Source organism: Electrona antarctica (genome assembly GCF_951216825.1).
Source record: "Electrona antarctica genome assembly, chromosome: 22".
Taxonomy (NCBI): Eukaryota; Metazoa; Chordata; class Actinopteri; order Myctophiformes; family Myctophidae; genus Electrona; species Electrona antarctica.
In genome coordinates this window covers 36,234,566-36,262,384 of record NC_136805.1, presented here as the reverse complement: position 1 = coordinate 36,262,384, position 27,819 = coordinate 36,234,566, and the positions used below count along the sequence as shown (strand labels likewise).

The 27,819-nt window shown below is 43.2% G+C and overlaps 1 protein-coding gene and 1 long non-coding RNA gene across 3 annotated transcripts in view; one reads left to right on the top strand and one right to left on the bottom strand.

Annotated features, from left to right (window-relative positions):
* Positions 1–27,819, bottom strand: part of LOC306915581 — a 106,190-nt gene that overhangs the window by 44,307 nt on the left and 34,064 nt on the right. The window lies entirely within an intron of this gene.
* Positions 2,327–27,819, top strand: part of cpxm2 (carboxypeptidase X (M14 family), member 2) — a 54,143-nt gene continuing 28,650 nt past the window's right edge. The window contains exons 1-4 of the mRNA XM_079492996.1: positions 2,327–2,753; positions 9,178–9,282; positions 17,597–17,706; positions 23,810–23,949. Coding sequence (XP_079349122.1) covers positions 2,333–2,753; positions 9,178–9,282; positions 17,597–17,706; positions 23,810–23,949 — 776 coding nt within the window. The 5' untranslated portion in view covers positions 2,327–2,332. The remainder of the gene's footprint in view (positions 2,754–9,177; positions 9,283–17,596; positions 17,707–23,809; positions 23,950–27,819) is intronic.

Genomic DNA, 27,819 nt, shown 5'->3' with positions numbered 1-27,819 from the left:
ATTTGTACTTTTACTTGAGTAATTCTAATTTCAAATACTTTTACTTTAGTTACTACCGGTAGTTAGTACTTTGTAGATTTTGATTATTATTAGAATTATGTGGACGTACTAAAGAAAGATGCTGGTGCAGAAACACACAAATGAGCTGGCCAGATGTATGGAGAACCGAGATGACTGGAGACGCAGATGGAGGGCTCATCTGAGGACGACGTAAACATACATTCAATCAATACAAACATTCACATTATGGGCTTGTAGATCGGCTATTTTCAAAAGATGCTACATGAAATGGAACATTCTGCACAATGAGTACTTTTACTTACTTCTGGTACTTTAGGTGCATTTTGATACCAATACTTTTGTACTTTTACTCTTACTTTACGTGTAAATTTTGTATTCTGGACTTTTACTTGTAACAGAATGTACTTCTTCTGCATTGCAGTACTGATATACCTTTACTTAAGTAAACAAAATGCGAGTACTTCCTCCACCGCCGCTAATGAACCAATAGGCTCAAAGTGTTCCGTGCAGAGGCTCAGCGGTGAGCGGGAAGCCCACTGAGCCGGCGGTGCCACGAGGCCACGCCGCACCGCTGTGATCTTCCCCTTAATTTGTTTTGCCTCAGGTTGATGAAATGTCAAGCTCACATACTGTAGTTATTTGGTTGTGTGAGCAAGTTGCTCCGTGGAATCCCTGCACTCCTCCCGATTACTAATTCTTTGACGCCTGCAAGGCAGGCGGCTCCACACACGCACGCGCGCACCACACACACGCATGTGCTCGTGCACCACACACACACGCACCACACACGCATGCGCTCGTTCCCATGATTAAATGCATGAGCAGAACAAAACAATTTGATGTCATTTAAATCTACACGGAAGTACTGTAGGTATAGGTGCAATAACGACTCTTGACTTTAGCCTTTGTTATTGTATTGGCGTGTGACTATATGAACTATTATGTTGAGACTATACAGTATATATACAGTATTGTATACTATACAGTACATATTCTGCTGCTGGCATGCAGAATCATTTGTGTGCGCACTTGCAAGCATCCGTGCGTGCGTTGTGTGAGTCTATAAGAACGAGAGGGATAGAGAGAGAGAGAGAGAGAGAGAGAGAGAGAGAGAGAGAGAGAGAGAGAGAGAGAGAGAGAGAGAGAGAGAGAGAGGGGGAGAGAGAGAGAGAGAAACCGACAGAGACAGTGGGAGAAAGAGCCTGTATTATGCCAGCATGCTTGGGTGTTTGCGTGGATGATGAGTGAGAGTGAGAGAGAGAGAGAGAGAGAGAGAGAGAGAGAGAGAGAGCCAGCAGAGAGAGAGAGAGAGAGAGAGCCAGCAGAGAGCGAGCGAGGTACGATGAGAAACAGACAGCGCTGATGTGATGAGCCCTGACACACAGGGCATAGTTCCATCTCTGTGTTGCAGCATGCCTGGATGCTGCACACAGAGAGAGAGAGTCGCTCCGTTTATACTTAAGACTGCTCATTAATGTGTAAATGACTAGGTCCAAACAGGTCTGGGCATCACACACACACACAAGGAGGAACACACTCAGGGTGAAGCCGGGATAATGTGTTTTTTGACATTTCTGCGCCACGAGTACACCGTGTAGACTAGTGTAATTGCTATGCGTCCTTATGTGTCTCGGCGTTCAAAACCCAAGTGAAGCGGAACTGGCAGCGCATGGTGACAACCAATGATTTTCACAGCAGTCTTTGCTTTTTGGGGGGGAATCCAGGCTGCATCTGTCAACGCAAAAAAAGGTATAAATTGACATGAGTTAGAGAGCCCTCTGGGGTGCTTTACTGAATTGCAAATGGGGAAAGGAACTTTTAACCCCCCCCCTTTACTCCGGTTCCAAAACTCAGTCCCTGCCCCAGCCCCCAGTGGGAGGGCACGTAGATCTAAGCAGACCCTGTGGAGCAAAGTGTCAATGTGCACCACAACCCAGACAGCCTCTCATATGCCTACACAGTGTCTCACTAGTACCCACTCACTCCACAAAACCACTGTGTGGTCTCTCCTTAGACCAACATTTGTTTAAGACTTGAGAAAAGGAAAACAACCTGAGCCACCTGACATCATTTAAAGAAGAAAATCACTTTCTCGGCTTTCCTCTCAGTCCATCCGTCCGTCCGTCCATCTGTCTTCCTCTCTCTCTGTATCGCTCCCCCCCCCCCCCCCCCCCCCTCCACCCCCCTCCCCGCATTTTTTCCCAGTCTGAGGCTTCCATGGACCCTCTGGCTCCGCTGCCTAGGAGCACTCGGAGAACTTTGTGAACTCCCCGTGTCGGAGTGGGAAGGAAGGGGGAGGCCAGTTGATGGGATGCAGCCTGTCAGCAGCAGCAACGGCAGCAGACGACGCCGACGCCGGGACCCGACGACCATGATGATGATGATGATGCCGGAGATGACGACGACGACCCCGCCGCCCGGGGCCACCATCACACCGAGACACCGGCGGCGCCTCAGCCCTGTCTCCTCCCTCGCTCTCCTGGTGCTGCTGGGGATCCTCGCAGGGCCGCTGGGTCAGGGCCACGCTGCGGACGACGAGGATTACTACATACAGGAACTGCTTTCCAGAGATCTGTACAACCGTGTCGTCGAGGAGCCAGAGGAGCAGCAGCCTGTGGCCCCGGTGTCCGATGGCATGCAGGAGGGGCCTTTCAGGAAGAAAGCAGTGCCCAAGAAGAGCAAGAAGGTCAGCAGCGAGAAGACGGGTAAAACGCCCACTGAACCCAAGCCAGGTAAATAAAGGCACTTCCACACTGCAGCGAAATCCTCAAGTGTTCAATGTCAACTTTTTCATGTTAAGGACCCCCAAAATGATATGTATCTGGCCGCCGACCCCCCCATCTCGAAATATATTGTTCCAGGATCCCCCAGAAGCAAAGATTTGAGTAAAAAAAAAATGTTGTGAAACATATATTTAAAGATTTCGCAATTTTTCAATAGCTAAAGTGGTTAAAATCTAAGATGACACAGATGTGTCTAAAGCCCAAACCACACCAAAGGGTCGGGTTGGAACAAAACGGTTTTTAAGGTAGACCACACTCATTGCAACTCAATGAGTTGCAATTTGACCCTTTGCTGTACTGTAGTTTGGGCTTTATTAAGACTAAGGAGTTCTATGTGCAGTGCTCAGCATGATGAAATAAAATGTGTTATCTTTTCACTCCACGCTTCAGCCTTATTGGTCTTGAGTGTACTAAAAGCCTATTCACCCCACTGTGCAAATTTTGTACAAAAAGCAGTCATATAAAATAAATAGTGTTTACCCTAGTCTAAACCATGGGAATCAATCATAAGACATTGTCTGTGACAAGGAAGTTGTGTGGGCACAACTTCTAGGTTAATAAAAGTCTTACTTGACTGTGATGAAAACTGTCACGAGATGCTATACTCTATTTCTAGCACAACTTTGTTGTTGAAAATCTGTTGTTCCAGGGACCCCCCGCAGAAGCAAAGATATGAGTTAACAACGGTTGCTGTTGTGAAAGAATAATGTATTCAAAGATTTGCACAAGCTCACAATGAGTTTGTATCTGCTATTTTAGAGTATAAAAATGCTGTAACAATAAAGTAAACTATATTTGCATAGCACTCTTTAAAACAAGAGTTACGAAAGTGCTTCACACATCAACTATAAAAACAAAGTTGTGCTAGAAAAAAAAAAGAGCACAACTCAAATGTTTGTGAGAAACTTAATAAACAAACATTAAAATATAAGAATACTGAACGGACTCTATAAAAGTAGAACTTTTAAGTTCTCACTTAATTTCCCAAGCTATCAAACTTTTGTAGTAGTAGTAGTTGAAAGAGTATTGCTAATCTTCAAAGATTTTTGTTGATTTTTAAAGTAATTCTGATAACGTTAGATATAAATATTAATGGGACAAAAATAGTCGATTAACTGCTTTAACTAAATGGCACAACAGTGAATGAAAGGGAATGCCTGGCATTGTGTATCGTATTGTATTTTAGCACATTGTGTGAGCATTAGAAATATGATTTAAAGAGGATAAAGTTGTTCAGAGTCAAAAGCAAAGCAGTTCAAATAGCAGCTTTTCATTTCATGAAAGGCATGGAGGAGACGGCCTACTTTCATCCCCAAAGTGAACTGACATGCCCCCCCCCCCCCCCCCAGACACCCTCGCACTGCTTGATGAATCGAAATGGAAAAAGTAAGACAGAACCCTGGTGTCTTCTTAGGCACTCAAGAGGACCAGCTGAATTCAATTCAAACGGTGATGGATGTGCAGAAGAAGAAGAAGAAGAGAGAAAAAACAATATAATAGCCCCAGGTAGTCGTACCTCACCCCTCCTTAGTCCATGAAGACCTGGCCGAGGCCAGATTCTACAAATTCTCTGAAAAACATATGCTTCTATATCAGTGGTTCTCAAACTACTTCATGTCAAGGACCCTGCGCACAAATTGTAAGTGGCCGCCGACCCCCCATCTGAAAATCTGTTGTTCCAGGGACCCCCCACAGAAGCAAAGATATGAGTTAACAACGGTTGCTGCTGTGAAAGAATAATATATTCAAAGACTTGCACAAGCTCACAATGAGTTTGTATCTGCTATTTTAGAGTATAAAATAATGGTTAAAGTGGTTAAAAGCTAAGGCGACACAGATCTTCATCCTCAGGTCTAAATGGGCTGGAGCCAGCTAGGGTTCTGTGTGTGTGTGTGTGTGTGTGTGTGTGTGTGTGTGTGTGTGTGTGTGTGTGTCAGCTGGGGTTCTGTGTGGCCTCCACAGTATAATAAGCCTATCCAACTGCCTGCAAGCTCAGCGGCGGTAAGGATTGCATTAGCGAAACCGTGTTGCACGGAACACACGTGCAGAGCTCCATAATCCTCCCCCCTAAAGGCAGCGAGGAATGGCAGGAGCCGTCATGAGCCTGAGAGGGGGCTCGCTCGCAGCATGTGCAACGATACGGGCATAGTCTGGAGGCAGGTTTCCATCCTGGCCCGCTGATTGGCAGGCTGTTGCTAACAGGCATGAAGGTACTATTGAGGGCATTGGTTGGAAAAAAGTATAGGCCTATACATACTCAAAGTTTTTACTTATTAAGTAAGAGTATCAATACTGCAATGTACTGTAGAACTACTCCGTTACAAGTAAATGTGTCCCGAATTCAAAATGCACTTGAGTAAAAGTACAAAAGTATTGGCATCAAAATGTATGTAAAGTACCAAAAGTAGAAAGTGCTCACTATGCAGAATGTGCCATTTCAAGTTTTCAAATGTATGGAAATAGCAGATCTACAAGCTCACAATGCGTCGCAATGCGACGCATTGTGAGCTTGTAGATCTGCTATTTCCAAATATGGCCGAAATCAAATGTATATACTGTAGCGCTGAAGTGGTTACTGTATGTTTTGTAATAATAATCAAAATCTACAAAGTAACTAGTAACTAGTAACTTTTCAAATAAATGTAGTGGAGAAAAAGTGCAATATTTGCACTTATTTGTAAAAGTATTGGAAATACTCAAATAAAGTACAAATACCTCAAAATTGTACTTAGGTACAGTACTTAAGTAAATGTACTTCGCTACTCGCAGCATGAGCAATAATGGCAGGTCTGGAGGCAGGTTTGTTGCCAACAGGCATGAAGGCAGTGGTGGAAGGTGGAAGTACATTTACTTAAGTACTGTACTTAAGTACAATTTTGAGGTATTTGTACTTTACTTGAGTATTCCAATTTCCAATACTTTTACTTGTATTTCACTACATCTCAGAGGCAAATATTGTACTTTTACTCCACTACCTTAATTTTGGAAATTGTAGTTACTAGTTACTTTACAGATTTTGATTTACAAAACATACATTAACCACTTCAGCCCAGTATATACAGTACATTTCGGCCATTTGAAAATGACCGGTCTACAAGTTCACAATGTGTCGCGATGCAACACATTGTCAGCTTGTAGATCTGCTATTTTCAAATGAGTTTTATACAAACATTCTGCACTGAAGTAAATTTGTATTTCCGGACTTTTAATTGTAACGGAGTATTTCTGCATTCCAGTATTGATACTTTTACTTAAGTAAAACATTTGAGTACTTTTTCCATTGCATGAAGGAGGGTTAGGTGTTCAGTCCTATACCGATGGCAGATAACATGAAGGTATAGGGTTGGTGTGCAGTCCTACAGTATAGAGCGTCGCAGTCCCGCCCCCTACCATGGCCCAGGAAATTATTCTCTGTTCATTTTCCTCATAGACATTTCAGAAAGTATTTATTTAAAGACGTTTACGCCGCGGACAAAGCCAACTCGAGTCGTGACAAATCATGACAACAAACACAATTAAAACAAAGAATTAGAAAGTAGAAAAAAAACGGCAGGTTACGACACTTTGTTGTTTTTCTTCTATGTAATTATTTGTTTGGTCCAAAATATTGTGTGTGTTGTCATGATTTGTCACGACTCGAGTTGGCTTCGTACGACGCTTAAAAGGTCTTTAAATAAATACTTTTTGAAATGTCTATGGGAAAAATGCATTGTGATTCATTTCCTGGGCCATGGTAGGGGGCGGGACTGCGACGCTCTATACCGATGGCAGATAACATGAAGGTATAGGGTTGGTGTGCAGTCCTATGGCAGATAACATGAAGGTATAGGGTTGGTCTGCAGTCCTATATCGATGGCAGATAACTTGAAGCAGCTTCAAGGACAGTGACTTAATGGTTCAGGCATCCATCAGCATTAAGCCTCAGGGTCACCTGCTGCAAGTGTGTGACTCGAGAAGGAAGACGCTTAATCAGCTTCCTTGTCATTGTTGAGAGTTGCTAAAGCAGTGGTTCCCAAAGTGGGGTCTGGGGACCCCCAGGGGTCCTTGACGGCCAAGCTACCAGGCTTTTCTCACGCGTTTACCCTAAATGCGCGGCCCGCGCATGCGTTTTTTAAAATAGGACTGGACCTAAATTCAACGCACGCGTTTAGGGTAAACGTGCGCGTTTTGTGCGAGAAAAGCCTGGTGTAGCTTGGCCGTGAGGGAGTTCCAGGGGATCCCCAGCTAAATGATAGTTCGGAACCAAATGGAGCCATATGGGTCTGTAACTCTGAGAGTGTACAATTATAACCAAATGGACCCTAACGGGTCCCTTTGGTTCCATTTACACTCTCCGAGTTAAATAAATTTAGATTTAATATAAATTGGGGGTCCCAGAGATGGAAATGCCATTAAATGGGGGTCCGTAGACTAATGCATGTCGAACTGGGGGTCTTTGAAATGGGGGGTCCCGCGGGCCAATTGGTGTCAATTTGGGGGTCCTTGACATGGAAAAGTTTGGAAGCCACTATGTTGAAATATATACATCTGATCAAATTAGGGATATATAAAGGTGATATGACTGTGACCGTCATGCTATCATCCGTTTCTGTGGCAACAGCTGTTAACAGATTATTCAATTAAACTTGACAGAAAATTCTGCGGTTCCATCATTGGGAGGTTTTCTGTGACTGTAATGCTGTCTGCACGCGCGAGTGGGCGAGTTAAAACAAAAAGTCCTGCCCACCTTGGTAGCCACAGAAACTTCTCTGCTTTTGCATGTGATGTGACAGACACTTTTCATTGCGGCTGTGGCTCAGGAGGTAGAGCAGGTCGTCCAATGATCCATGGGTTGGCGGTTCGAATCCCGGCTCCTCCTGTCCACATGTCGAAGTGTCCTTGGGCAAGACACTGAACCCCAAATTGCTCCCGATGTGCTGGTTGGTACCTTGCATGGTTTCCGCCGCAATCGGTGTATGAATGTGTGTGTGAATGGGTGAATGTAATGCACAATCTATGTAAAGCGCCTTGGATAAAGGCGCTATATAAATGCACCATTTACCATTTACCATTTACCATTTAATTTTATTCCTCGTGAAAAATATGCCATTTCCTGGCCCTGTATTGCAACTGGTCAAACTTGTTTAATTAAGGAATATAATATTCCTTTTGTTTTATGTTAGACATTGAGGGATTCAATTCTGATTTTTTTTCATTTATTTGTAAACGTTGCTTATCAACTAACCAGTTAATCTATTGGTAAGGTTATCAATGATTGAATTAATCAATTATTCCCATCCCTGGATCATATACATCAACAGTAGGGTGAGGGTGATGTTTTAGTCCTAATATGTACTGTGTATGAAATTGGACTAATCTATGCTGTAGCATCCATCCATCTTCAACTGCTTATCCGTAGTCGGGTCACGGGGGCAACAGCTCCACCAGAGAGCTCCAGACATTCCTCTCCAGAGCAACATTAGTAACTTCCTCCTGGGGCATCCCGAGGCGTTGCAAGGCCAGTGAGTCGATGTAATCCCTCCATCTGCGCCTTGGTCTGCCCCGAGGTCTCCTCCCGTGCTGTACCATGTACTGTATTGTATCTTTTACATTAATTCGTTTAATGTGAAATCTGGCAACGCTTCACGGCCAACCTGACACTTCCAAGGTTCATTGGCGCCTGATATTGTCAGCATTTACGCCATCCATTATCACATCGCTGCATGCTGTTCCGTCTGTATAGCACAATCGAAATCCATTAGCCTAAATCACGTGCGCAGCTTAAAGCATTGTTCGGTGTGTATAACCTGCATACAGAGTAGGCTGACAATAAGGGCTTTCAGATGTGTAAAAGATTGTTATCGCATGGGGCCTATCATGACCTGACACTCAGTCAAGTAAAATGCACATTCCTCGCTCTCATATAGTTCCTCTAGGAATGTAGAAACCCCTTCCACACCTCCCGGGTTCATGCTGAGTATATTTAATGCTTTGAACCCCTCAGGTAGTCGGTTCAATAAATGGGACCTTTTATCAGGGTTAAAGGTCAAAGGTCATAGGTTCAAAAACCAGAGTCCAGAGATTTTTAAGTTGTGTGAATTTCTGCCTCTGTGGGGGGTATTTATATGCAAATATCATGACCAATGGCATTGCAATGAACATCAATGATGATGTTTAGGTGAAAAAAATGTTTTAATTAATTAATTAATTAATTAAAATATGTCGTATTATTATTATAACGGTGGGTCTTGCAGGGTTAAAAGCACACTAGTACGATGCAAATGTACTTAGTTTCTGTGTGCAGCGCACCACTGCCTGAATGCAAAGAGGACGAAAGCATTGAAAGTATTTGCATTATGCACCATGACACGAGTGTCCTTCCCTTTACCTGCAGGGAAAACGACCAACAGGAAGGCGGAAAAGAGCAAGAAGGGCTCCTTGAAAAGCCCCAACAGCATTTCAGAAGGCGAGGAGGGCCAGTACGGTGCCGCTTATGAGGGTGAGTTAACACGTTTTACACCCGACTGAGATATAGTCACGCATGATCAGAAAACTGTCATGATTTAGAAGACATTTGTCTAAATGGGTTAAGAGTGATGTGAATATTGGCAATAACAAAAGATGATACTCTCGCAAGCGGAGTCAAGTCCACGTTGCAGATGAAGCAGTGTTTGCCATGGATCACTGTGTAATTGCCGCGGCGATGCCAGCGATGCTACGGTAAACGGTTCAGCTGGGGCTCACTGGGCCACTGCCGCTTGTTTTGAGTCCGCTTTTTACTGCCTCATACTTCTGAGCCAAGTGAAATGACAAAACAGACTTACTGTAATGAGGACTTGATTTGGAACGTAAGCATCTCTACCTCAAACCTTCCAGGACTGTGATTGAACCCATAAAGTCAATTTATTAGCCTGTGATTTGCAGAGTAAAAGCATCGTTGTGTTTAACAACCCGGGAAGGAACACAAGACAGCTAGGGGCCTGCCTGAGATCCATGATCCATGTTGGTCTCAGACTTCATGTGGCCAGTCTATGACCTCCGTCATCTATGACATATGACTTTCAGCCTGATCCGACCGACATTGACTTCCTTTATAAACTGTAAGGTAAAATATTTAAAAAGAATATCGTTGCTGTCGGAAGGAAACCTAAAACTAAATTTTTGAGGTTTTAGATTTTTTTTGGGGGGGGGGCATAAATCAGTGTGATGGTGTGTGTAAACAAATAGTGAACCAATGAAAAGTAGTAAAAAGTGGTTCAGACAAAACCTCTTACCTCCATTGGGCCCTCAAACTGTCTGTGAAAGCAACGAAATACACCAGCTCTCCCCCTCTCGGTGCAAGTAATTGACAATATATAAAGTCACAAAACTTGCTTCTGTTTTAAAAATATAAGGTTTTCTTCATTTCCTGAAAAATGCATATTTTTCATTTCCTGAAAAATGAACATTTTGTAGTTTATAGGTGGTTTCTTCCTGACAGCAGATATATATTAAACATATGGGGAGAAATGCATATAGAGGTATACTTCCATAGCCTACTGGCCGCATGCGCAAGACATTTGGCACCGTTAGGCTCAGCGACTTGGTCGCTATAGGAGCCTTGCCGTGAAAACACACACAAAAAATGGTGTGCGTGAACTTGTAGATTGGCTATTTGTGGAACGACACCGCCGTACGTCCAAGAGCTTAACCCATTTAGACCTGAGGCTGATTCTAAAAAAAAAAAAAAAGGCTTCTAAATCCAGTTTTCTGAAAAACCTGTGTTTCATGTCAAGGACCCTAAAAATTCAAAGTAATTGGCCGCCGACCCCCATCTGAAAATATGTTGTTCCAGGGACCTCCCAGAAGCAAAATATTTGAGTTAAAAACGTTCGCTCTGAAAGAATATATATTCAAAGATTTGCACCACATTTAGACGATTTTCTAAAGTATAACATAATGCTTAAAACACCAAAACAGGTTCCCATCCTGAATGGGTTGGGAATGATACTCGGGCCGGAGGTAGAGAGTCACTAGAATCTACATGCCATGATATAAATGTGCATTTGGAAGATGATTGGAGACTGTGAGCAGAGCGTTGGACCGGTTTATCTAGAATGAATTAGTTAATAGAATTAACTTCATGTGGACATCATCTGGCACAGCACAATACAGAATAGCACGGCGCAATACAGAACAACACAGCACAGCACGGCATGTGCACTTCTAATAGGCCCTGCAGCAAACAGCCAGAATACGGATCGCCACAGACCCTACATCATGTTTTCGTGTCAGAAATTATGATTACTGACCTGCTGAATTATGTCGTTTGTTTAATGCCTCGACCCTTGGGAGCGGCTGCTCTATCTGGACCACACGTGTGGGCTCAAGTTTTATAGTGTGAGAAAGTGAAGAAGGCCGTAAAAACACAGAACACTTGGAGTGGAGTTCACCACAGTGTGCAGGTTTTTTCAGGCTTCTTAAAACGTGCACCTAAGCAGCAAAAATCCAAATGCAGTATTAAAAAACAAACTATATTCTCCTCAGCAAAACGTTTTTTGTCGTGGTTTCTCCTTTTCTTCTGTCTTTTTTTGCCCTTTTTTCTTGTTCTCTCTCCTTTGAAGTGTTCCTTCTGAAGTAATGATATCATTGAGCATGCCCCTGTTATGTGCAACACCGTAATGCATCTGAAGAAAGTGAGAACTACACAGAGTCACTGGAGATGGAGTCACTTGGAGAAAAGATGACATGGTACGGGGGGAGGGAGGGAAAAGGGGGGGAAAAAAACGGAGAAAGACTTTTCTGTTTAAGAAATGTGCAATTTATACTGGTCTGTACTTTCCAAATAAAATAAGCAATTAAAAAAAAAATATATATATATATTTTTAGCACAGGGTAATTATCATTTGCCGGCATACAGCAGAACAAGAGCACATTCATTAAATGATGGACTCAACCGCAGAAGGATTTGTATTATTCACTTTGCCGGTCAACCACAACGCCGTTTGGAACATTTTCTGTCTCAGGTCACCCCTTGTAAATAAGATTTTCATCCACGGCAATTACATTGTAGGACCTTTTGTCATATTAACGGTACGTAAATATGTAAATCTTTCCCCCAAAGATACAGTACCTATGTCACGAGGAAAACTGGAGAGAATATTTGTTTTAATTAGGACAGGCTGAAAATAACTTTTATACTTAACCACTTAAACCCCAGCATTCCTATTCTGGGAGGAACATTCACCAAAAAGATCTGCTATTTTTTGGTGAAGATACTTGGTGTACTGCAGGCTGCCTCGGGTCAAACATAGAGGGTGTAGTACATGGCTAAATTGAAGTGACATTGATACATTCCAAATATGTCAAAGTATTCTGAGGCAACCCTAGACTTGTGTGTCAAGACACTCACTTTGAGAAGCCCTACGTGGAACACCACAGTCATAACAAGATGTTTCCATAGAAAGGCCAGCAGTAGCTCACGTGTGGACGGGATGCGTGGTGTTATATATGACAGCACGTCTCTGTGTTTACGACGGACTGGCCTGGCCCACTGACGAGGGAAATCACAAAGATCATGGAGTCTTATGAACACACACGCTTTAGATGTGCAGCTGTCTGGCTGCGTGCGCTGGGAGCTGTGATTCAGAGCGGAGTCACACTCGTTTAGTCAATTATGTGGGCACAGCACTTTGTCCTCGACTCGGAGAGGTTAACGCTCTCTTCTAGACTTCTTTTCCACTCGGCTTGACAAGTTTTCCGGGACGCCTCCTCCCTCCGTGTGTGAAACCGATTGACGTCACGCTCGCAGCACAACAAAAGTCCAATCAAACGATGCGTATCGATTAGTCAAGGGACAAAATATTTCTGCGATTGGACGTTGTTTATAAAGTGAAGGAACATAAAACATAAAATCTATCATATGACTGCAATGCACCACAAGACTGGAATTAACTTGTGACACATGGCAGACTAATCTTCAATCTCATGTTTTGGATATTGGCCGGCTCAGCATTGATGTGGCCAATGGCCTAGTCATAGCAACACATGACGAGACACTTGTGATTTGCATACTACATTGTTGTCAACGTTGGATGATTTGCAGCACCCTCCCTGCAGAGAACGGCATACAGATGGGTGATAAAAGATTTACGGTTGACAGGAATAGCACGCGGCCCGTTTACACCTGTTAACCTTGTTCCTTTGGACTGCTATGAGGGTCAGGTTGACCCTAATGGGTTGTTGTGATCCCCTCCGTTCAGGGCCCAGGGGACCGTGACGAATTCCCCAGGGTTAAAGGGGCCGATTCGAAATATGTAGTCTACACACGTGGCTTTTCGGCTCAGGGTCACAAGTGGGGCAGCACATGTGGTTCCGTTGCCGTATTGGGTTACTGTAAATATTTTACTAATTGGTCACACAAGCAGCCTTGCGCATGCCTGGCTTATTCATCAAACTTTCACACCACGACTTTTCAGTGAGAGGTCTGCCGGTTGCAGACAGCATGCGGTTAATCCTCAGAGCATACATTAGATCGTCGTTATGTGGACTTTGGATCTGAGAGAAGAGATTCGTTTTTCTCTCTCTGTTCAACATGTCAATGTACTTGCTCTTTTCTGTTGAAGGAAGGATGTCGCTGTGTCTCTACAGAGCAACATCCTGCATGTTAATTTAACTCTACAGACCGTTATGCCTATATATGGAATTACTCATAAATGGGACAGACCGATTTCAAACTGTGTTTACATGTCTAAAATATAAATATAAATAATTGATAACGTGTCTTACAGTAGTGAATTTCACTGGAAGAAAAAAATATGTTTTAGTTACACTGTGCCCTCTAGCCTCTACAGATCCTGTCAATATAAAAACCCCATTGACCAGATTCTTTCTTCCAGTGAAATATTTTCTTTTCTGGCCAAAAAGTGCATTTTATACGAGTGGTGGGGGGGGCTCAGAGTGCGTCCACTAGGGAAAGTATAGGCTTTAGACACCACAAAATCATCTTTGTATTGGCGAGTATTGAAATCGTTCTTTTTATTTGTGCAGCGGTCGACAGGCTGTGCTGCATTCCGTGCGTGCGCTGGAAGTCGAGAGTAACATAGCGTTAAGGAGAAGTCCTTAACGCTACATGGACCAGAGCTAGAGAGCCCTGTCTTCTTTCATATAAGAAACAGCTCTTTTGGTGTTGCTCTGCGGACAGTGACATCTGCAGCACATGCTGCATGCATGGACAAACAGACCTATATGCCCAGTCGGAAATACTTGCTTTGATATATTCCACAGCTCTGGTCCAGAGAAGTCTGCAAACATTATGATCTGACCCAGCAGAGAGAGAGCTGTCTGGGCTGGGCCGGCCAGCCAAGGATCTCACAAGTAAAATCATCGCTTTGCCTGTTGTTTAGCCTCTCACTGGATGATGGTCACTGTGGTGTATAAAAGATGAGCTGATCGCACACAATGAGCTTAGTTTGGTGGTGCGCAAGCATTTCACTCTCTGTAATCACTTAAAGATGGTCAAACAAACTGCACATGGCCTCTGGTGCAAAATGAAAGCATCGTGAAGCGACGCACGGGGCTCGTTTCACGGTCCACGACTCCTGGATTCAGTTTTTCGACGTGAAATGCCAAAGCATTGCTGTAGCCTCAACAACGTGCGTGGCGGTGTAATTCGCTCAAACAAGTGGGTCATTATGGGGTGAGCACTGTGCTAAATCAATAGAATCATCGAGGGTGAAGTGGAAACTGTGGGAGTCATTCCGTTAAGACGTTGCCCTTGATGGGGTTTCATGGGGCTGTATAAGGATCATCGTGCATGACTGATCATGGATCCTATACAGGACAAAAGCCTTCAGCGAGATGTCAAGGACAGGACAGGCTGTCACACTGAAGTCTGTGTGGTTCTCAACTTGGGGCCCGGGAACACCCAGGAGTCCTTGAGGGGGTTCCAGGGGGTGCAAATGATTGATAGCAATTCGCAGAGAGTGTACAAATTGTACTACTTTGTAAACGTCATGTTGCTGGCTTCCATTGAAACACTTCTGTGTCATGTTTAACCCATTAAAACCAAGCTGTACATGCTCATGGCGCGTCACTTCCCGACCCCAGACTTTGTCCTCACTTGTCGGGCGCATGTTTGACGACAATGAGTGTTGATCGAGAATTCAACAGCGACTCATGCGCAGCGCACGCACGCACGCACGCACGCACGCACGCACGCACGCACGCACGCACGCACACACAGAAGATATGGGGGTGCCATACACACAGCTTAGCTTTGAATCTTTTGTATCGGCTAGTGTGAACGGCTGAGCGCACAGTGTTTGACCCATAGAGCTATAAAGGAGTGGGACCAGGAGCGACAGCCCCGCCACCCCGCTATTCATTTCAACGGAAGTTGCTCAGTGGAGTTTTGAAGCACCCAGAAGACTGGCGGAAGTACAATTATAACTCTGGATGGAGCTCGTTCATTTTTTATTGATAATCAGCTTATCGATCAGGCTTATCGAGCCGGGTTGTTATCGAGCCGGGTTGTTATCGAGCCGCACTATCGAGAATTTTTATTTTGTGGAAAGACGGGAGACAATAAATTCTGAACAGAACAAATCCAGCGCAGCGATAGTTCATTGAGACACGGAAGGCAGAAGGTTTAATATATAATCCCCCCTTCATTCTCTATCAGCAATTCATTCTGTTCCTTTAAATCAGCTGTCTCTCTCCATGTCAAGTAACTCCCCTCACTCTCATTCGCTGCCAGCTAAGTGAGCTAACTCACTCAGCAGTCACTACCCTGTCCTCAGTCTTCATGCCAGCTGACTCTGTGTCCCTGTTGTTCAGATGTTAGCGTTCACATTTCCTCCACCTCCCCGGCCTCCTCCCTGTGGCATTAGTTCTGTAATGAGTGATTCTATGATTATACATGTGATTTATGGATTGTACTACGGTATATGTGGTATCTAGTTATGTTATTCTGCTATGTGGTATATGGCATGCATTGAAAGTTATGTTGTTGATGTAATGTCTTTATGTAATGCTCTGGGGTTTGTTGTTGATATCAGAGCTGTGTCTCGATGCACAGATAATCTGAGATATCAAATGTGATATGATAGAAGATGATATGATATCACATGAGCAGAGCCACACCGCCATACTAAATGCAATAGCTTTGCAATAAATGGGTAATGGTCATTCTGAGCTGAAGTGTTTCAATTAAGTATATTTTACTATAGGGCCTTCATATACAATAATTTTCTAACAGACGGAAGGCAATTGATCTATGTTTTTTTTTGCGGCTTTCGCCTTTATTTTATATTTTTGAGTGGTGCAAACCACTCCAACAACCAGCTTTGTCTGTATGTTTGTGATCAGGCTATATAAGACCTTGCACCACTCAGTTCACACAGGTGTGATTTTTTTATAGAAGGACAGACAGTAGGCTGACAGGAAATAGGGGAGAGAGATGGGGGAGTGACATGCAGTGAGGGCTGTCGGGATCGAGAGTCAAACCCGCGGCACACTGCCAGACTCGGGCTACCGGTCAAGGTGCCTGGACCGCTGAGCCACGGCCCAGGCCAGGCAATTGACCTTTTTACCAATTAAATTATATTACAGAAACTGTTAACTGGTTAATATGTGTACAGTCACTTTAAAAGCTTAATTTTGTTTACTCGGGCAGCACTTGGCAGGTATCAATACACTTTTAGACACATGTTTGTGCCAGCATTCATGATTCGATTTAATTATTGATCACCTCTTGTCTTGATTGTTTAAACATGACGTCATGGGCCGCTATGCTCGATAACAGGCCTGATAAGCCCAAAGCTTATTGATAACGGGTACTCAATAAGCTTGTTATCTGATTTTTCCGGGTAGTTGTTATCGAGCTCCATCCCTAATTATAACTCAATTGCTCGAGCGAGCGGAAGTTGAGAGCGGTCTCAAATTTGAGGTCAGAGTTGACTCACTTGATGTCACTGAACGTCCGTCCACCTCCATGAACGTGCTGCAGTTCCAGCTTTGGCCAGTAGTGTAGTGGCAGCTTCCAAGGTTTGGCCAGTCGTTCTGGGGGCTTGGTTTGACCCCATGCAGCACAGCACCGTGCTGCGGGAATGCCCCAGGACATCTCCTTTTATTAGGGTCTATGGTTTGCTTCTTGGATACCAAGTTATGTTATAATTCTAAATACATAGCTGTTTCAACCTGCTCTGAAATAGCTCTCATATATTATACTATGCAGTTTGAACGTGGTGACAGGTGTGCATATTTTATTTCAGAAATGCAAAAAAAAAAAGAAAGAAAGAAATGAGGCAGCTTCACGGCAAGTGCATTTATCAATTACATGGGTAGCTTTGGCCCGTTTTGAAATGCATAGCTGTGTCAGGACTCAGGAGAATAAAGCACCATCACACAATTACTTTCCATTTGTCTTCGTTTGGGTCCATGCACCTTTTCTGTTTTGATTTGCCAATCAAATTAGATGTTTAGCCGTTTGGGAAAGACAGAGGGGAATGTTAAAATGTGATGCGGATTGATTGATATATACTTTATGAGGCAGAAATGTAAACAGTCAAACACTTAATCTAAAAGGATATCACAGAAAAAAAAGTCATTGCGGTCTTGTTTCCATTCAGGTCTCAGGTCTCCATTCACATGTATCTCCATCACGCGCTCCCTTTGGTTTACATTTGAAAAAAAGATATACAAAATATTATTATTATACCCTCAATGCCAAAGAAATTGTCAAACAGCAAATCCACAACATTTTTAAGTGGCATGCGATACGTTAAATGACCACAACAATAACAGGTACACTTGTCCTTAATCTCCTCAACTAGAATGCCCTCCAATGGGACTGGAGACACTGAAGATTGACGACTTCCAGCTTCACGCATCGACCACCAAACGATACGGGCTTGGAGCACATAGAGGTCGTCTCAACATCCAGGTAAGGCCTTTTAGTTAGCAATTACCAAATATGCCAATACTTGGCATTGAAAAGCATTACAGAACACCTCCCCCACATTTCCAACAGCCCCCAGAATCAATTGGAGTAAAAGAACGCCATGTAGACCATACAAAATAAAGGAGGCCGCACATCATCAACACCACCACTAATGTCACTGCTGAGGGCTTTTTTTTTATTGCACTGGCAGATTCATCTGGTTTCTACCACGACCCTCATAGTATGTGGAGAAGCTAATTGCCCTAACTCACTGCCTGGGGTAATGCCTGAGTTATCTCCTTGATAATCTACACAACATATAAACACATTTAAAAAGCTTTTTTATGTCTTAGATAAGCTATACCAGTCGTTGTTGTGAAGCAATCTTTACTAATAGGAGTGTTTCAAAAGATCAATAGTTCCATTTAGCAATGGAGACAGACAGGTATAGAGAGAGAAATGCTTCGGTGAGACCACAAGTGGGCGGTGAAAAAGTGAAATCCAGTATAGAGCTGTTGGATGTGTCTGCATGAATACAGATCATTTCTAACACTTTTTGGGTCTCACAGTTTTGGGAGTAAATTCAAATTGTGATATATTACAGACATAGGCCTGTGACACACCATCTTTAAGTCCTATTATGCATAATTTGGCCACACGAGTCTACTCAAAAAGCTGATGCAAGCATACTGCATAAATTTAGTACACCCCAGGCAATGCCACTTGCATGATTAAGACAGCTGGCACGTGAACGAACATAAAACTACAATTGTCCTAAATGGTAAATAAATGGTAAATGGTGCATTTATATAGCGCCTTTATCCAAGCCGCTTTACAAGATTAGGGGTTCAGTGTCTTGCTCAAGGACACTTCGACTCTACCCTTGATCGAGCCACTGCCGTCCTCAGACCATCTCTGTACATATGGGACCAATAGGATTCATTTGTTCCATTACCTGTAAGTTATTTGTTTCCTAACTCTGTTATTTATCTGGGGACCCCCTGTAACCCCATCACATCTGGTTAAGAACCACTGCTTTACTTAGATCCATATTGTATGCGGTGGAATATCGTGTAGATTGATGGATGTTATGCATGGAATTAATAAACAGCATTAGAAGCATACTTGGTAATTCACTGAATTAATCAATAATAAATTATTCAATGAACTGACTTTGACCTAATATATAACTGTAAGACAGCATAGCTGTCTTATAGCTCCCAGGAGTGTAACCAGACTTGTATGTGATTGGTTGTGGTGGCGGTGGCAGCGAAGTCGTCCCTGGATGGAGCTTCAGTCTACAGGCCACTTTGGCCCTTCTATACCGCTTTCAAGTCGAACAACATCATTATCTTTTGGTTTGAGTTTTCAAGTCAATTATTTGATATGACAACGGGGACTCAAATAATGATGTTAACTGCATGGAACAATGTCAGCTGTGATAAAACATTTTGAATGATGTGGATTTTGGAATCCACATGAGAAGGTTGTGGGTTCTCCAGAATGTGACGTGACTTATCTAAGGCGTCAGACGTCTATGTCGACACTGTGTTCCCAAGTCCAACACTGGGTCGGGGGAGGACCTGACAAAGATTTATTCACAAAGATGAATTGTCCGAGACTGATCCAGTGCCTTCCTTCTACTATATACGGTTACCAGTCCTGTTCCTGAGATGCACCAGACCAGCCTAAATGTGTCTTGAGGCGCGGTGGGACCCTGTTGTGCTGGACTGGGTCGTGGGTCGCGGACACATCTTTATTCCATTATAAAATACTAGCCCTTACCCGTTGTGAGATATTGCCCCCCCTCCCCTTGTGGCCGTGGGGGGTACTGCGCCCTGGGTGTGCGTTTTCGCATTTTTAATTCACTAATAAATTCATTATTATATTATTATGGTCAATGCCTGTGTGAAAAGTGGGAGTGATTGGTGCAGGCAGTGAGGAGCTACGGCGGTGTTTCTGACACACATTCAGACATTTGGTTAATTATTATAGTGTATATATATATATATATATATATATATATATATATATATATGATATATATATATATGATATATTATATATTTAAAAAAGGATAAAACATATGTGAAACTGTTTGGGAGTGCTTCTTTTGTGGCCTACTGGCAGTGTTGGCAGTGCACCCCAGTCTTGAGAAAAATGATCTGTGCAGAAGAAATCCACTGATTGAAAAGATACAGACAGATATACAGACCGACAGACCCACACACAGACAGAATCTTTTATAAACAGCTAGACTCCTACAGAGCCAAAGGAACGCCCTAGAGTCGGCACACTTCAGTGTGGGTGACATTAAATATGCTTCAGTTTATGTCACAGTGTAACGGAACGGGAGGGGGAGGTAAGCAGAGAGAAAACAGTGCACTGCTGCCATCAAACCGAAGGGCAGATCCCCAAACCTAATAAAGAGGATCGGCATATGGGAGGAGAAGAGGTATTTCCTGTTACTGTAGGCTCTGCCTCGAGGACATTGAAGCCGAGAGCGGTGTCTGGTTTGCCTCCGAATCGGAGCAATATGATTAATGAAACACACACAAATGTAATTCACTCAAGAAGTGCAATGTGTTTATCGAAAACCAGTGAAACAAAGCCATTGTTGTCCAGTGATTTCATTTGTTTACTTCTCTCCGAGTACAGAAGGGTGTGTGATGCGTTGTCGGGGTGTGTGGTTTCTGTGTCTTGTGTGGGTGCACAAACTGCACATGTGTGCAGATCGAGGATCACGGAGGGACAGAGATAATGCACCCCAGTCTTGAGAAAAATGATCTGCAACTCTGGAGAAACACAGGGGTAGCAGATGTGGCTTGTTGAACCAGGCTCGTCTCCAATAGGCTCTGTTTATTTGCATTTTTTATCCAATTTTTCCAATTTCTCAATCTCGATTTCATTCCAGACACCAATGGCATTCTAATAACATTCTGATAACAGGGACAGGATATAATAGTCAAGATGATGAATTTGTCTCAAACATGAGACAAACGATGGACCTTTAAGCCTGATTCATACGTGGTTGCACACCAGTGTTAGAGGAGGCTAAACAAACAGTCAAAAAGGACACGCACATCTATACCTTTAGGCTGGGTGCTGGATCAAAAGGAAGTCATATAAGAAATGAGAAAATCGGCACACCAATTCAGGCTCCCAAGTTTCTTTACTTTTAATCAGGTATTTTTTCATTTCTTATATGCACACCAGTGTTATACACATTGAAAATAAGTTAAACTAGAAAAAGTGGCCCTCAGGGGAACAGCTGGTCTCCACTACGATAGGATAGGGATAGCGTTTTTTGGGGGAAAAAGTGCGACCTGTTGTGAGCTTGTATATCGGTTGTTTATAATGCACAACATGATGCGCAGCCCATGTATTGTTAGACATGCTCACTTGATTGGTCTACTTCTGTGGGGAGTCGGGACTCTGATAGACAGTGTCAGTTGAGTTGTGTAGTTCACTGTGATTAGTCTACTATTTTGGGGCATAATGTAGATGTACTGTAGCCTTTCTCAATTTTGTTACAAGATCACAGAGAGTTACAAGAGAGTTAAGGTACAGAGAGGCCTGGTCAGCTCATTAAACACCTATACCGTTATTGCGAGCTTAAAACTGTCATGCTTAACTATAACCATTATAGTTTTAGCACATGAACCTAATTGATTTCACAGACTGTCAAAGGACTGGATGTAGTACCAGAAAAGTATGTATTACAAAATCATGCGAGCCACCCCTATAAAATGTCCTGATGAACCCAAGAAAACAAAACTAATAATAATAATACTGGGGGATTTTAATCTCAGTTCATGGTGCCATTATTGTTGGCGAGGTCGTTGGAGCTCATTTGAAATCCTCAGGGGAAGTATTGTAATCACAGTTCCTTCCTGCACATGCACAAATGGACTCTCTGGCGTCAAGTCCTGAGCACCTCGACTCTGCAACAACTTGTGTAGTGCTCAGCATTTGAAGCCTGCAAACCATAACACTCACTATAATAAACTTCCTCTACCTATAAACGACCATACCGTATCTTTACAGTTCTCAGATAGCATCCATATTCACTCAGATTACAGAACTTACAACCAGCTCTTAAAGTCTCTCCGTTTCCATGCTCTCTCTCGCTCTCAGTCTGTCCTCTAAGACCCCGCTAGGTTGCTTATAACAGATTGACACCGGCCTGCTTCCCCAATAAACAACAGAAGGGACCTGAGATACCTTACCAAACTATACATTGATCCATATTAATGCAACACCAGCAATAATTGAACATGCGCATATTTTGAGTTATACCGTAAAGTTGGAGGCCATCGATATTGTCCTTTTCTTTTTGCTGAGGTTTGCGTGATCTGCGCAAAAGGACAGTTAACCCATTTTGGGCGGGAACCCCTTTTGGTGTTTTAAACATTAGGTTATAATTTAGCTATTGAAAAATAGCAGATCTACAAGCTCATAGCGCGCCACTCGGTGGCGCGCTATGAGCTTGTAGGTCTGCTATTTTTGAAAATAATAAAAATATTTATTTCAGAAAACTGGAGGATTTAGAAGGATTTTTTTAAATTTTGAGGTCAGGCCTAAATGGGTCAAATAATAAGGGACAATATCGGTGGCACCCAACTGTACTGTACACATGGAAAAGTTAAGGCCAAGGCCAAAGGAAAGTCTCCATGGATTCTTCCATATTCAGTTTTTGGTGGGCTTTTAAGTGCAAAGACCAAAGGAGAGTGGCATAACTCAAAGTGACGTGACAGCTGACGTGTCAGTGATTAAGATATATTGCTAAAATGCACTTACAACTCACGCTGTCAGAACAGGGATGAACACAGCCTGCTGTCAGCATATTCTTAACATTGTGAGCAGCCAACAACCCCAATTCATCACAGCACTATACTTAGTTGTTCTGGCCTTTTTGGATGGAGGAGGGTGCTTGATACACATTATAATTGGGTTAACATTTTTAGCTGCTAAATAGCCGACGCCAAGTAAGTGTCACCACGATGCGATGTATCCTCGAGACACGTCGAGTAAAATGTACTGTATCCGCACATATTGCTGGAGAAAATTCAGAGATGCAGTCAGCTGTATCAGAGAGCGACAGGCAGGGGGTTTTCAGCACTCTTGCTTGTCTGGGAGATTTGGCCTGCACTCCTACTGTACAGTGTATATCTCATCTTTCCCTTGCTTGGAGTCACTCCCTGTTCACTCCCTTGTACAGCGCTGCCACGATCCTGCCAGTCCAAATAACCTCGCCTATATTCACACAGTAGCACTTTGTAGTCTCAGCCGAGATGCACAATAACACACTATTACTCATTATAACGTGAAAGATGAGCAGAGTTTAAGTGCTGTAGGCGTAACATGTTAACGAGTATACGCTCATCTCCTACTCACAGATTAACATGCAAACCACAAATCGAAGCATTTATTATGTATGATTACCCATGTAGATATTTTCCCACATTTGTCCAATACACAATGATATGGTTAAGTCTCAAGTCTCCACCTCTGTTCATCCCCATAATTTAATACCCATGTTAGTGTGGCACCCAGCCAAGACCCGGCCCACAACAGTTACAGCCCTGCCAATCGGGCTCAGCCATATTGGCACAACAGGTTGTGTGTCGATCTGGCGAGTGGGAGACAGGGGTTCAATTCCCGCTCCTGCGCATCACTACAATCGGTTACTAACAACGTTACTCCAAATAAGCACCACACAAACACAGAACTGTGCGCCAAGCAAAAGGATTAAATACAGAAGGCCTGTGATGGTGATTGGTGACACAGTTGGAGTTGTGTTTTTCTTTGGATAAGGTTATTGCTCCAGCAGTAGAGCTCATTCATACAGTGAGTCTCAGAGTCTCAAGTCAAGCTTTGAAGCAGTCAATTCCGCCAGTTAAGTCAAGTCTCACAACAGAGGAGCCCTAGCTGGTCAAGTTACAAGTGCTGTTTTTCCGACTCCAGTCTCAAGTCTGCAGCGCTGCCTCTTGAGCACCTGCACAGTCTTTGTGGGCGTGTGCGTTCATGCATGTGTGTGTGTGTGTGTGCGCGCATGCGAGTCTGAAACAGAATCTCAGCTGAGCTGCTTCTTTCCCCCGGGCAGGCTGGCATCTATGAAGATGACCTGTATGACGGGGGCTGGTGTGCCGGAAGAGACGACCCACTCCAGTGGTTTGAGGTGGACGGCAGGAGGCTCACCAAGTTCACCGGGGTCATCACACAAGGCAGGAGCTCGCTGTGGTCGTGAGTACAACTACAAAGCCACTCCTACAGACTTGCTCCGGTGCGTTGGTTTCACCGTTTGAATGAGACATGTCTCTCCCCTCAAGCTAGTGCATACTGAAAGCCCACCAGCTAGCTAATGTTTGACTATGTAAAGGTCAAGGATATTCTTCAGTAATAAAACAAAACTTTCTTTCCCACACCATGTAGAACAGCACCTGCCCTTGGCCCTTTTATAAGTCGTTTTGTTTTGTTCTGTGCACCTAAATTATCACTCAGGGTTTGACTGTACATCTCTGTGAAAAGTAACTAAAAAAGTAACTAAAAGAAATAAAATAGAACACAGATGTTGCCAATGATACTAATTAATGTTGTGTTCCATTTAAGGTCAACCCGAGTCAGGGTGCTGCTATTGTACTGTACATGAATATAATTGGCTTACTGGAAAGGTTCTACCACATTAAGTGGGACGGAACTTTAATTAGTATTATTTGGTACGGCTTGTGTTTACCTTACTATGTCATGTCAATATGGCTACAGAGACAAAAGCACTGCAATACAGAATGCCTAAGCATTAACACTCCAAACAACAGCCTTAAGGTGCACGGCTCAACATTATCATGAAACTGAGAAAACACCCAGCAAGCACACTTAGTTTTATTTTCCATGGACAGAGCAACAATCAGACGCGTTTCAACCTAACCTGTCGTGAAAAATGCTAAAATCAAGTGTTCATGGCATCTCCCTCGTGCACTTCCAGAACAGAGAGATGGGTGTCGTCCATCCTCGCACCAACTTTATTCACTCGCTATTCCTTCTTAAGTTCTTTCACTGCCGGGCCTCTTATCTTCCTCACAGAATAATTGTTCCATTAAAGTTCTGCCATTGTGAAAGTGGTGGATATCAATCTCTTGGTCTATTTGCATGCAGGTATGCATAGTTTGCATACAGACTCACATTCTCATTCCGAAGCAGTCCCACGCGCAGGCGCACACTAGGGCTGCACGATTAATCGAATTTTAATCGAAATCGCGATTTTTGGATTTGGACGATGTCAAAAAAAGAAAATCGGAAATCGTTTTTCCCTTTAATTAGGGCATTTACGGTAAATCTCAAACATGCACAGCGGTACACGCCGCTGTGCATGTTTGTTTTCCAGGTGCTGGAGCAGATTGGGAACTTGGGAGTTGGGACGCTCGTGTTGCAGTCTCTCACATGCAGACTTTTTACGGGGACAGGTTTTAGTTCCGACATAGTGGAGGGTCGGTCCCTGTGGGAGACGGCAGCACGAGTGGCTTGTTCCAGTGCCTGGAGAATGGACAGGCATAGCGGCGAGAGTAGCTCTGATCCATAGCCCTAATGCTAATTCTACCCTAGCATTAGGGCTATGGACCAGAGCTAAGCGGCGAGTGGGTGCTGCTGCAGAACATGAAGCTTTAATATCAATACCGTGTCCCGACCTACTGTCCCTTCCCTTATTATCGTAAAGTTGGGTAGTGTACACTGTTTATTTTGCATCGAGGAGCCAATAGCCATGTGTGTCTGACTCTGTTGACTGTGTACGTCGCCTCGGCTAAAAACAAAGGGGAAGCCATCTTATGTTTCGCCGTACGACCTGTTGCATCAGCGTGCTAAAAAATAGCTGATCTGCAAGCTCACGATGTGTCGCCTCCGCAACACGCTGTGAGCTAGTAGATCGGCTATTTTCAGCACGCGTAAAAATGTAGGATGAGACGTTCAGAAACTTTTGCCTTCACAGTACAAGCATCAGCTGTCACAAGTTGAAAAGAGATGTGGCATCATTATTTTTCACATGGCCCATATGACGAGACAGAATCAAAATGGAAAAGGATTAGGCCTGTACAGATTCAGTGGCATTTCACATTGCAAAAGGGTGCAGGAAGAGTGGGCACCTAAACATTAAATTGGCTATTTTTTAAGAATTAATTTGGACATATTGTAAACGTTTTCACTTGTTTAATCCTAAAGGGGATTTATCTTTCTTTGTTTAAAAGGATCCCTGGCCAGACAAATATGCCTTAAAACACTATACTTGCCCTCTATAACTAAAACACCTTAAATATTTGTATTTCTTTAATAAAATAAAGTTAGGTAGTGTACACTGTTTATCTTTAACTCAATAGGAACTGCTCCTGTCGCAAGTTGAGGATGTCATATGACATAATGTCCAGTCCATGTGTGGTCCAGCCCCAGGGAATGTATGGAATGCACATGCTAATAAAAAGTATTTAAATATTGCTTTGATGCTCATTATTCTTAGGAAGTATTAAGTTGTTTTTATTAGCATATGCATTCCATAGTGCTGGACCACACATGGACATATATCAACTTGCGACAGGAGCAGTCCCTATTGATTGAAAGATTCTCTATTTATGAAAGAAATAAAATATTGATGTTTTTATTTAGTTTTATTCATAGAGGGCAAGTGTAATGTTTTAAGGCATATTTGTCTTATAGCCAGGGATCATTTTAAGGTTTGGACTATTCCAATAGGAAAATTCACATTTGTTTGCATTTAAAAAAAATAAAAACCTATTTTGAGACAATGGATTTATTTTACTGAAAAAAAATCGAAATCGAAACCGAAATCGAGGTTTCAGAGAAGAAAATCGAGGGGTTTTTTTTAGGCAAAATCGTGCAGCCCTAGCGCACACACACGCACGCGCGTGCACGCGGCCTACTTTTATGTTTGTAAGTACTGTGTATATTACTCGATATTTGGTGAAGTAAAGTTTTGAATACGCCTACAGGCCTTTTGCTATTCCTAGTGTGATATTGCTACTTTTACTTAAGTAAATATATACAGCACCTTTCCAAACAATTTGAATATCATGGAAAAGTTGGTTTGTTTCCATAATTCCATTCAAAAAGTTTAACTTTCATAGATTATAGATTCAGTGCACACAACGTAAATTTCAATTATTTATTTGTTTATCTTTACACATGGCTTTCAGCTCATAAAACCCACTAAAACAGAATACTGTGAAGAAATCACCATTTACTCTTCAGTTTTTGCAGAGCATGAATGTTTTAATCTGAATGCCATATTAAGAAATTAGGATCACATCAAATCGATCAAAATATGGTACTTTCAAAACAAAAATGTCAATCTTCAAAACTTGGTTGGGAATCCCTTTGCCTTCAATCAATGCCTTGATACGCCGTGGCATTGAGGCAATCAGCCTATGGCATTGCCCTGGAGTTACAGAAGCCCAGGTTTTCTTGATGCTTGACTGCTGTCAGCTCTTCTTTGTTTTTTGGGTCGGGTGCCCCTCATTTTCCTCTTGACAATACCCCACAGATTCTCAATGGGGTTTAGGTCCGGCGAGTTGGCTGGAGAAGTCAAGCACTGTGATGGCATGGGCATCAAACCAGGTTGTGGTGCTTCTGGCGGTATGGGCAGAGGCCAGGTCCTGCTGGAAGATTAAATCTGAATCTGCATCTCCATACAGATCCTCGGCAGAAGGAATCAAGGTCCAAGGGTTTGGAGGAAGACGGGTGAGGAACAGAATCCAAGCTGCTTGAGGTCCAGTGTGAAATATCCACAGTCACCCCATGATTTGGGGTGCAATGTCCAGTGCAGGTGTTGGTAAACTCTACTTTCTTAAATCCAAGGTCACCACAACAGTCTACCTGAATGTTTTAGAGGATCTGTATGGAGATGCAGATTTCATCTTCCAGCAGGACCTGGCCCCTGCCCATACCGCCAGAAGCACCACAACCTGGTTTGATGGCCATGCCATCACAGTGCTTGACTGTCCAGCCAACTCGCCGGACCTAAACCCCATTGAGAATCTGTGGGCCCGGGTATTGTCAAGAGTAAAATGGGGGGCACCAGACCCAAAAACAAAGAAGAGCTGATAGCAAGCA